Below are 12,548 nucleotides of genomic sequence, written 5' to 3' on the forward strand. Positions count from 1 at the left end.
TTATTTACATTGAAAAATATATTTACTCGAGATTTTTTTTTCAAACAAGCAATAGGTTTTTTTTAAATTTTTTAGTCATAATTTTGTTGTTGTCTTTTATTTTATTATGTGATGTCCTTTTTTATTTCTATTGTGTACATAATCTACCTTAATTTTCTTTTTTTTTCCAATACATTGGTTGCTCGGGTTGCTTGGAAGAAATTGCTTGAAGCAATAAAGCCGCCCTTTGCATCAAATGTCCTGTCTGTGTATTTGTATTTGTTTTGTATGCAATAAAGATTATAAATAAATAAATAGGTTTTTTTTTGTTCAATACCGTTTCTTGAAATGTATAAATTATGATAATATTGAATTATTTTTTTAAACTGTCAGAAGTAAATTTATTAGAAACTAGTGGGCCGCCCGGCTTCGCCCCTGTTACATATTTCGCAATAAAAGGTAGCCAGACTAGCCTATGTCCTTTCTCGGGTATCAAAATATCTCGATACCAAATTTAATGCAAATTGGTTCAGTAGTTTAGGCGTGATTGAGTAACAGACAGACAGACAGAGTTGCTTTCGCTTTTATAATATTAGTATGGATATTAGAACAAGGAATCACGTAGGTATTACGGATGACAAACCAATATAAAAATGCAAAAGTACCTAATGTATTTATTACGCCTATACCTACTTTCATTTCAAATTATAATTTGTACAATGAACACAAATAATTTCAAACAATGGAACTGGGATGAGGATAATTGTTTGCTGCTTAGAAAAACTAGAGAACCTAAATCTATTCCATTTGTGATTTTAAACACTAGCATTATTAGCTGTTCTTTCGCCTCTCAAACTAACGTAGGAGCTCATAGAATAATTTTAATTTCATAAATTATTTATTTCGTAATAAAATTACGACTCTTTAAACAGCTTTTAAACTGAAAAATAATTACTTGCTACTTTAAATGACGTCATTATACGCTTGATATTGTACCTACAATAAAAGCGGTAGTCTTCTGAATGAGCGCAATTATTAAAAGAATCCAACATTGAAAGCATTGTGCGTTTCATTGTTATCTATGTCATGAATAGCGGTCTTCTTTTATAACTATTCTAAAAGCTAAACATAATAACAAAGACCTTTGGCAACTCTCGTTTGCTCAAATATTTACTGCATTGAGTCAAACAGAAAGCAATTCGCAAGCCCATCATTTTGATAGGAAACAACGTGGGTTTTATTTATGTGTTTACTCAAACGTTTGATGTAGTAACTTATCTGTAACGCAAATAAATTTATTGAAACATTTAGTCAAATCAATTTACTGATCTTATTTACCTATAATATTGAAAAGAAAACCTCTTTAACTGTAGTATTTTGATTTATACAACAACATTACTGTAAGTCAAAGACTTCATAGCTTTGTGTTGCTTTTACGATCTAAAATCGTTGCTATTAAAGTGCTCGAGTTAAGCGAAAAGGGTAATTAGAAACTTCAAACAACTCGGCGCCTTATTTTCTGAACAACATTTCCAACCTAGTAGTACACGGATTTTCTAAAGAACTTTTGTCTATTAAAGATAAGTTCCTCGTAAATTGCATTGAAAATTAAACACAGCCTGAACAAATGTCAAGAATATTTTCATCAGACCTAAAAAATGTTGAAATATTATACTGTAGTGTTTCATATCGTGATATGAATTGTTCGTAAAAATTTAAATATTTCCCATAAAAAAATCCTCCACATCGCTTTTGAACGAAAGCTCTCGTCTCGTTCATTACTTAAAACACTCGAAACAAAAACCAAACACATCAGGGCATCATTCATATTTTTTCGCATCAATCTAAAACCCTCCAATGTTTTTATCCCTCGTTTTTCCCAGGTGATTGATTAATATCAGACGCAATGCCTCGAAGTTTCGTGACAAATGTACTTTATCGCTTACTCATTATACCTCTAGAATGCTAAGAGTAATTGTTGTGGGTGTCAAACAGGGTAGGCAGTAGGTACGTGGCTATGCACGTGGGGGTTATTTTAGCATTGACATTTTAGCGAGTTATTTATAACTTGAATGCAGTGCTTCACGTACCATTTCTGTGGAACGGCGTAATAATAGAGTCGAAGCAAATTAATGGCGCAAAACAATTTAAAGGCCACGTGTTATGGTGCTGATTATGACAAGTTATTTGAGTTTCACAATGGTTGTAAATGAAACTAATTCAAGCATCTGTTACACCCAAACTTAGGTATACCTATATTAGTACCTTTAGTTACAGTTATAGATCAAATATGAATTAAGTAGGTATGTAGAGTTTTCAGCATGTCGCACCTCGCGTACCTATTTAGTATTTACTATAATTTATAATTACTTACTATACATGCAATTTACCATTATTTAAACACATCTATACCGCTTTGAATATTATATTTACCTTAACTCTGGGTTCCATAACAGTGAGGGTATCATCTTCAAGGAAATAAACGATATTGACAACGCGCACTCTGTAATGTTCGTCTGGATTCTCGAACACTGGTTGTTTGAAAAATGCCGTAAAGTTTAAACACCGTTTGTCGTAATGCACCCAATGAGGGATCACTGCTGGTAGAGCTGGCTGCTTGACGCGACCGTACGTCAGGGATGGGTCATAGCTGAAAATATAGTACCTATCAAGATTAAAACGGTTTGGGACAAAATCGTTTACGTAAAATGAAACAAATGTCTTTGCTCTTATTTTTCATGGCATAATCTAGTTAACGTTAGTAAAGAGGAAAATCTCGAATAATCCTGGAAATTTAACTGCAATTCCAAAGATATTCGCAAATTTGAACGCAAGCAATCAATCTGTTAGCGCTATCAAACTCACATCTCGATTTCCTCTCTTTAGAGAATGACTTGCAAAAAAATTACACGGGACTTATTTCAGGTGTTTACTTTAAAGGAAATTTTCAATCAGAGCAGGTACAGTGTGGGCCAGTCATCTGTCTTGTTGAAAGATCTTCATGTTGAAAGACAAACGGTTAACGATAATAAATATTGATTCTATAAAATTTCAATACATTCTGTATTCAGTTTTACTACACATGCTTTAATCATTTAGGGAAAATAGTGGAAAATAACAATGGATACGTTTCATTTCGTTATTAATTAGATAAATTTCAAATGCCTTTGTACCCTTAGTTAGTAGGTACCTTATTATATTAGCAATCGGCTATTAGTATATCTGCATGTATATTCAAAACGAGGTTAATTGTAAAACATATAGCCGTGACCATCACGCAACAAAGGCGGTAAATTATGAGGCTTTAATTAGCCCCTGCCTGTTCTAATTTGTACGCGCCAACATATTTATCGCGTTCTTGCTTTTTTATTCCAAGCTTTATTGCAGTTGGCTTCTGATACATAGCTTTATACGTTGTTTAATCAATATTCTCACTAGTTACTAGAAAATTCGACCCGGAAACGTAAACAGGCAAAATTTATTGCCCGAGGGACGACAAATTATTATAATACTCATTATTAATTAATACCATTGTAACTTTTGATATATGAGCACGGTATAATAATAGATATAATTGATGTATACATAATATTATTTTGACTGTTTCTAGCCTTAGGGCAATGAAAACCTTCATATTATTAATTATATCTCAATATATATTTAAAATGTAATACTACGAGCACATGACCGAAATTTTGTTAAAATTACCTATCTAATAATATTATGGACTAGCTTCCGCCCGCGACTCCGTCCGCGCGGAAAAATTAAGAAAAATTAAGATTTATTTTTTTCTACGTATTTTTCCGGGATAAAAATGTATTTGGGCTTGGTATCGATCCAGTAACACCCCCTGCTATTTATTTTTTCAATATTTTCAATGTACAGAATTGACCCTTCTACAGATTTATTATATGTATAGATAATAAATATTCATGAACTACCTATTTTGTCTATGCCATCCTACATGGGTGATAAACAGCTTGCCTCTGATAATCATAAAATTACTTTTCTAGTTTTGTGTTATAATAAATTACTTTAATACTAGCTTCCGCCCGCGACTCCGTCCGCGCGGAAAAATTAAGAAAAATTAAGATTTATTTTTTTTCCGGAATAAAAAGTATCCTATTTTATGCCCAGGATAATAAGGTATAATTATACCAAGTTTCATCGAAATCAAACCGTTAGTTTTCACGTGATGCCTGAACATACAGACAGACAGACAGACAGACAAAAATTTTTTTAATCACATATTTGGGCTTGGTATCGATCCAGTAACACCCCCTGCTATTTATTTTTTCAATATTTTCAATGTACAGAATTGACCCTTCTACAGATTTATTATATGTATAGATTATCTTAAATAAATAACGAGCAAGACGGTAGCTCTACACAGTATTATGTGCGCAATTGGGCATTGGAACGGAAATCATTGTTGCTGTTATCCATGATCATGCCTCACGTCCATAAATACTTCCATGAACAAGGCAATTGCGGGTACTTCACGTACTGGGCAATCCGCGTTACGAAATCCGCACAATATTAAAAAACACATTATACAGAGTTATCAAGACATACTTGACGGAATCTTCAGGCAAGGCGAAGGCGTTGCTATCCACATCCGTATCTGTACCGCCGGGACCTCGCAGCGTAGTGTCCGGAAACCGATGGCCTTGATAATAGCGAAGCGAACTTCGTATATGATGTTGGGTCTTTGTTGGGTCGGAAAACATTAATCCAGGCAATTTCGGTAAACCCCACGCCATGATCTAAAGTTAAAGGACAATGAATATTTTTCATAATTAATTAAATTAGTTTTAACTGGTATTCAGGGAAAGGAAGAGTTCGATGATAGTGACAATTATGATGCTATATGAATATCCCTTTAGGCTCCTGTAATTTCTATAGCGATTACTGTGAATCTAATAATCTATACTAATATTATAAAGCTGAGGAGTTTGTTTGTTTGTTTGTTTGAACGCGCTAATCTCGGGAACTACTGGTCCGATTTGAAAAATTCTTTCGGTGTTAGAAAGTTCGTTTATCGAGGAAGGCTATAGGCTATATATCATCACGTTAAGACCAACAGGACCTGAGCTACGCGGGTGAAACCGCGGGGATCAGCTAGTTTCAATAAAGCTGCATTTCACTAACAATTTGGACAAACAGTTGCACAGTATTGTATTGTATCAATCAACAAAGCGTCTTCAAATATATAAGAGCAATTTTATGACAATTTTATGTTTACGTCAGCAATATAATAGATTGATATGGCTGAACAGAATTCAACTTGATGCTTTATATTAAAATTATATGTCCATGCCATTGGAAAGTAACATTTCTCCATTCAGGTTATAATATATTATGATACTCGAAAGTAAATTTATGTAAGTATATGCACTTACCGTAACGATATATAAATAACAATAATAGAAAAAGAAGACACCGTTATAATAAAATATAAATGTGACACAGTCGTTGTCTAGAAAACAGCTGTTAAACATAAACAAATTGTTGCTAAGATACGTTCATGATACGTTTAATTTTTAGCATAATGTTGCCATGCCAATGCCCTAATTGTATTTTTTGACGCCCCATACCTACGAGATGAATACAAACTACACCAGACCCCTGTCCCCTGTGCCAGACCCTTAATTTTTAATTACAGTAAATATTTAATTTAACTTTAACTACGTGAGCATGATTACAATTTTCACGACCTTTCAAATAAAGCTCGATTCTCCATTTAACAAGGTAGAGAGAAATGCCAATGTGACTCCCTGTAATTAGAGAGTATGGTTCGATGGAGGCGTATATACTTCAGCTAACAAGAATTTTAATAGAACTATTCTTTCGTTTCCATAAAATTTTGAATTGGATTTCTATTTCCATTCGAATTTTTCGTTGCTGTTGTAGAAATGTATTAAGTAGGTATACATCTACCTTCTTAAAAATATCAAACACTTCGATATGCCAAGGTTCTAATTCTAGTTTTTAATTAGCTAAACATTACGTCTACACAGTCAATAATATATTTTAAGAACAGGTACGCTCTTCGCGCACATATTCCACACACGTGATATAATAACAGAATCCTGAAAGAGATTGTTGTTGATATATTTGTGCGGCATGTGTTGCCATTAGACCAAATGTCAACTCATTTGCCTTCCCGTCGCGTAAACTACCCTGAAAAGAGTTATTGGTAGAACGTTATAAAAATGATCACAGGGCGGGATCCATGATAGTGGCGTGACTTATGTTGATTAATGTACTGGGCCTGCCGATACAGATAACCACAGACTTCCGAGTTCTAAAGCACTCTTTTAACATTTAATTGATTAATTACATTATCAATCTTACTCTCGGAACACTGAAGTAGATTTATGGTGTAGTTTAATTTAGTTTCAGGTCAAGGCATAAATGCAGTGCCGTTAGGTGATTTAAAGTACCTAAGCAATTTCATACCTCTATAAAATTCTGCGATTCGATTTATAACTTCATAAGATTAGGAGATTAATATAAATAGAGAATTCATAAATAAAGAACATTCCGTCCTTATCCTGCCCTTAATTCTTGTTAGAAAAGCAGATTACGATTTGTACTTGTATCGAAGATATTCGTAGTTTTGTCGTATAAACGTGTCAACGGAAGGGATGTAAGTGTGTAGGATAAGAAAAACATAATAAAATATATTATCCTCCTAGCCTATCCGCTCTGCAGATGGAATCATGTAATTTGTAAGTAATAAAATTTTACCAATATGCTGAAGGAATTACTGGAAATTGGACGATATCAATAATTGAAGTATGAGAAGGATTATATAGAAAGTATTTTATTTTTAAAGCGCTTACAAATTTGAGCACATCTTCAAACTAATATACATACAAATATATTATTTAAGAATTTGCATAACAGACACACAATAACCAATTGTTGCGAGTCTATCCTAATTAATTAATGAATGAAAGTGCATAAAAGAAATCGGGAAATCTAAATAAATAAATTCAGCTGTGTCATGCTTTATTTCATAAATTTTGACCTTCCTTTTTATGCCTGTTTAGTAAATGCGCTTTCCCAGTATAACAATATAGTATGATTTATTAGATCTGGCACCGGCTTTCGACATAAATTAATTTCAAGCCGTATTACTTGACCTAATTTTATTTGACCGAAAAAACATGTAAATATGTTTCATACGGTGTAGGTGCCTTTTATGATATTTCCTTACAAAATGTAATCCCATCGACTAATTTTAGTGTTGTTGCTGTTTACTATCTACGAAACAAAAATTTTACTTATTAGCTGATATTGAAAGCTGGAGTATCCTACGTAATAGCAGTAAAAGCCAGTGTCCAGAATGTGCGAAGCATCTGTCACTCTATATAAGATAACATCGCATAAGGAAAAGGTTGAAAGCAATTTAATCCTCATGTTCATGTATTTTGTAAGGCTGATTGATGTTCTCTTTTACGAAAGCCAAAATAAAATGTCCCTTAAGATGCTCAAAGGAATCGTCATATTTACAACAGCTTTATTTTCAGCAGAAATGGCGTGTCTACTGAGAGTTTCGCTCAGTCCTCACTTGGCTGGTTTTACACGCTTGACGAGGCGCTTCTGTGCGCATTCACCCCTTGTATTTTCCGACGAAATACAAAGTGCTAAAAAAGACAACAAGCCAATTGTCGCTCTGGAATCCACTATTATAACACACGGAATGCCGTACCCGAAGAATCTAGAGACGGCCTTAGAAGTTGAAAATATTATTCGAAAGCAAGTAAGTTGTTTTTAAATATTTCGTGTTATTCGTACAATAAAAAGAAATAATGTTTATTACCGCGTAAATTATCTATTTCTTTAATTGGTAACATTAAGCGTTAAATTAAGTTTCAACTTATAGAGTAACGACTCATAACACAGCGCGGTCTTAAACGTTGGATATACTATATCCTTGCATTGAGGAAAAATATTTCTGAGTCCAATATACGATATTTTTTTGCATCACACATCACCACAAAGAAATCTTTAATTCGTAGAACTCGTAAAACTATTTTGTATATTGAGACAACAATTTGACACATATGTAGTTTTACAACCTACTTACAATATTAAAATGTTTGATAATAACAACGATTCACAATTATACAATTCTGAATAAATAACAATTCTATTATCGTGTTATTGAAACTAACAATATTGTTTCTGTAGGTATCGGGTCTGCCGCCAATTTCGTTGTCATATGCTATAAAAATTCATATAAAATTTTTATTATATCATCAAACATAATTACCATCCTGCATTTGTTATTAGATTTTGGCATACAGGATCCATTAAAATATTTATAACCAATATTGCTCCACCGCGAATAAACTATTCAATAAAAACGTATATGACAGCAAAATGAGCAAATATAAAACAAAAACTAAATAAGTAAATGTTTTCCTCTGGTCCCAATATTAAGTTCTATTATTACACAATTCATTTTAATGATTTCATGGGATTTTCTGCGTTTTCTGCTTTGTATTCTCTATTTATATGTGACACTAAAACTCTTTTTATATTACTCGTACAGACCATTCTTCTGTATTACGACATTTATTATATCAAGCCAAGAAATAACAAAAAACACTTAAAAAGCCAGCAGTATAAGAGGTCGAGCAATATTTTCAAACTTAATTTCCTTTATGTCATAAAATGTAAGCTCTAACATGGCTCTAACAAGAAAACTGAGTACACGGATATAAATTGCAGTACAGAAATAGCGAGGATGCCAAGAAAATTGTCAGCTACTATTTCCCTTTACAATCTTGTGAGATCACACGAAGTTTAAAAGTAGATTTCACTTCCTTAAAACTGCGTTACCGCACGCTAAGTTCACTTGTTTAAAAGCACATATTCGACAGGGGCGAGTTGTTGGAGATAAATCGTTAGATCTGACATTTTGTGAAATGGGAATAACATGTACCTAGTGCCGATCATGGGCCGACACCACAGGCCGACACTATGTATTTATTTTACAAAGATCTAACAAATTGACTACTTTTTAAAAGCGGGAAAAGGAGAGGTTGTAATAATTTCGTTAAACAGGAAAGTGATCCATATTTATTGTAACATTTAACTATAATGAATGAAGATATTTTTGTTGATTTATCAATTCAAAAATTTCAATAAACTTATGCTAATGATTTAGCTATCCAAGAAATTGATGTGCAGAGTTTGAATATATCTTGCACCATAACTAGAGCTGTACCAACCTACAAATCCATTACCACATTAGATAAGTCGTACACACAAATATTCGTCGTATTTATATCTCGTTAACCACATACATTACCGTATGCTTACAATAAGCTTTGTCATACACTGAAACAGCCTCCGGACATTGAAGTGGCCTTAATTGAACTTAAGCGGCTTTGACGCTGTTAATCCCGTTGCTACGTAGTTGCGTACGTCACACTTTGACCCATTGTTACTGCGTTATCGCCTTGGGAGAACTCGTAATCGGAGACGTTATTAAAACCGTATCGCAGGATCTTCTGTCTCCAACTAACTAATGATTTATTAAATGGATTAAGTTCTAGTAATGAAAGTAAATGGTTTGTTTTGGATGATTGTCTTAGTTGTGATTGTTATTAGGTACTTGACCTTGAGAGTGTTATCACACTGGAAATAAAAAATATGAATAAGAACATGTTATTTTGCACCTTATTTTGTGAACATTAAAAAAGTATATTATGTACTTACTATAATACATTTCTTACAAACATTAAAACGTTCGATATTTTATTTATTCTCCATCAAGGGTGCCATACCAGCTACAATAGCCATTCTCAAAGGGCAGTTGACGGTCGGCTTAACTTCATCCCAGCTAGAGAACTTAGCTCAATCGAAAGGCGCCATCAAAGCTTCCAGGAGAGACCTAGCCATGGTAATGGCGGACGGGCTAGATGGCGCCACTACTGTTGCAGGAACAATCATAGCTGCTGAATTGGCGAAAATAGCAGTTTTCGTTACTGGTGGAATAGGTATGTAAGATTTACTTATTATAATCTTATTAGGCAATTTGTGGTCAAATTTAATAGTTTAATGTCATAATGTTTAGATTCGAAATAGCCATAATCAACATTTATATTTAACAAGCTTTCCGCCCGCGGCTTCGCCCATGCAGTCAAAGAAAAACCCGTATAGTTCCCGTTCCCGTGGGATTTCCGGGATAAAACCTATCCTATGTCAAGGGGTAAAAAGTAGCCTATATGTCCTTTCTCGGATATCAAAATATCTCTATTCCAAATTTCATGCAAATTGGTTCAGTAGTTAAGGCGTGATTGAGTAACGGACAGACAGACAGAGTTACTTTCGCATTTATAATATTAACTATTAAGTATGGATTGTTCAAAAACATTAATTAATGATAATTAGGTACGTTCTAATAAAACTTATCGTTCTAAAGGCTGCTAACGTTGTGTATGAAAAGTCAATATGCAAAATGATTATTATAATCAACTCTCCCCAATAATATTTACTTTCACATTCATAGGTATTCATGAAATTTAATATAAATAAAATGTCATATCGGGTCTGTTTAGACTTTAGATTCATACACAACACACATTACGATGCCTATAGGTATGTTATCTGATTACTCGCATTGTAAACTAATAGAGGAATTCATGAATGGTGCAATAAGCTTCCACGAAATGCATTCAATTACTGACGATAGTGGATCAAATGATTTAACTGCTTCTGAATTCCAAAATTGACGAGTTATTTACAGATTGAGCAACCTCAATTCATTTTAATAATGAATTGCAAGCGTTGCAAGCTAAGTATACTAATATTATAAAGCTGAAGAGTTGTTTGTTTGTTTAAACGCGCTAATCTCAGGAACTACTGGTCCGATTTAAATTCTTGCACTGTTAGATAGCCTATTCATCGAGGAAGGCTAATAGGCTCTATATCATCACGCTAAGACCAACAGGAGCGGAGGGACGCGGGTGAAACCGCGGAGCACAGGTAGTATTGTTATATTATATACGATGAAGTCATGTGTTAAAAATACAATTCTTATTGGCAGAATTGAATGAAATTTATAAATAAAACTAACAATTTAAAGTTTAATTACTAAAAGTATCAACTTCGAAGAACAATGTGGGCGGAGGCTTCTAGCGCGTGATGGATACAAAAGAGATATAAATACATCATCAAGCCGTTACAATGCTAGATATAGAAAACTATAATTATCTTACAATTATAAGTCAAAGTCAATGTTACTTTTAAGAGGTGTTTAAAGCCTATCAAAGAAAGTTATTTTGAATATAAGCATGTGATGGTATTTAACGTTATAAATAAATAAAATTATATAAGTATAGGTATGGATCAACTGAGGATCTCATTTTTTTTTAAGATTTATGTAAGGAATTCGTAACGTTACAAAACATATCGCTACTGGCCAATTATAATTACCTAACTTCTTACACATTGAAATAATGTGCCACATTTAACGATCTGCAATTCAATTATACCTAATTATATGCAAGTTTTAATGAACCATTAGATTGTACATAGTGTATAATAAAATGAAATTTACAGTTATTATCGCAAAATTAGTTTGAAATCAGCTTCGAGCTCATTGCAGTTAATTATAGTGACAATATAGAAAATTATGACCACGATAAAACGAGTATTGCGCGCATTGAGTTTAATTTTCAATAAACAATGACCGACCGATCATTAAGAGGCATTACAATTAAGTCGCAAAATTATTACATTCAAAAGTAATTTTAATTGTGCAGAAAGTTACCCCTGGCTGGCTGAAATAAACATTTAAGTAAATCATTGTTATTCGAATTATTTTACTTTAGGGAAAGCGCCTTTGCTTTTCTTTTCCACGTTTAGTTGAAACAACCAATACCTAATGACTATGAATAATTATTTAAAAGGTGGAGTACATCGTGATGGAGAAAATACAATGGATGTATCGGCGGACCTTACTGAACTCGGTCGCAGTAAAACTTTAGTTGTATGCAGCGGAGTTAAATCCATTCTTGACATTGGGAAAACTCTAGAATATTTGGTAATTACGTTTTCTTATTCTTTTAAGAGAAGTCTTTATGGATCAAACATTCTACTGTTCTTTGACAAAATGTATGTTTTATGAGGAGATTCATTATAGTACTTACATAATGATTTTCATGTTTGATAGAGATAAAGAAAGACACATAAAATAACAGCTTAGGCTTTAAATATTAAGCCTTTTACACAGTTTATTTTTTGTTTTGCAGGAAACACAAGGTGTAACGGTGTGTTCATTTGGCGAGTCAAAACAATTTCCAGCATTTTACACCAGACGATCTGGACATGAAGCCCCGTACAATGTAGTTAATGCAGAGCACGCAGCTCGCGTCCTTCACGCAGCACGCACATTACATCTCTCGTCTGGTACTGTTGTTGCAGTTCCCGTGCCTGAAGAATTTGCAATGGATGGTGAATTATATTTTGACCTTAAAATGTTAATACGTTAATAGTTCGAGAATGCAACAAATTTTCTTGTGCATGTGGAAGCCGTCGGTCTATAA

The 12,548-nt window shown here is 33.4% G+C and overlaps 2 protein-coding genes across 3 annotated transcripts in view; one reads left to right on the top strand and one right to left on the bottom strand.

Moving 5' to 3' along the window:
- LOC123700962 (EF-hand domain-containing protein 1-like) overlaps positions 1 to 5,425 on the bottom strand; it is a 37,699-nt gene extending 32,274 nt beyond the window's left edge. The window contains exons 1-3 of the mRNA XM_045648353.1: positions 5,382 to 5,425; positions 4,555 to 4,745; positions 2,413 to 2,629 (exon numbers count right to left, since the gene is read on the bottom strand). Of these exons, the coding sequence (XP_045504309.1) occupies positions 2,413 to 2,629; positions 4,555 to 4,742 (405 nt within the window). The 5' untranslated portion in view covers positions 4,743 to 4,745; positions 5,382 to 5,425. The remainder of the gene's footprint in view (positions 1 to 2,412; positions 2,630 to 4,554; positions 4,746 to 5,381) is intronic.
- The window catches only part of LOC123700968 (pseudouridine-5'-phosphate glycosidase), a 104,198-nt gene that overhangs the window by 6,484 nt on the left and 85,166 nt on the right, over positions 1 to 12,548 (top strand). For both annotated transcript variants that reach the window (XM_045648365.1, XM_045648373.1), the window contains exons 2-5: positions 7,521 to 7,750; positions 9,776 to 9,998; positions 11,913 to 12,046; positions 12,255 to 12,456. In XM_045648365.1, coding sequence (XP_045504321.1) covers positions 7,523 to 7,750; positions 9,776 to 9,998; positions 11,913 to 12,046; positions 12,255 to 12,456 — 787 coding nt within the window. In that variant the 5' untranslated portion in view covers positions 7,521 to 7,522. The remainder of the gene's footprint in view (positions 1 to 7,520; positions 7,751 to 9,775; positions 9,999 to 11,912; positions 12,047 to 12,254; positions 12,457 to 12,548) is intronic.

Source organism: Colias croceus, chromosome 2 (genome assembly GCF_905220415.1).
Source record: "Colias croceus chromosome 2, ilColCroc2.1".
NCBI classification, from domain to species: Eukaryota; Metazoa; Arthropoda; class Insecta; order Lepidoptera; family Pieridae; genus Colias; species Colias croceus.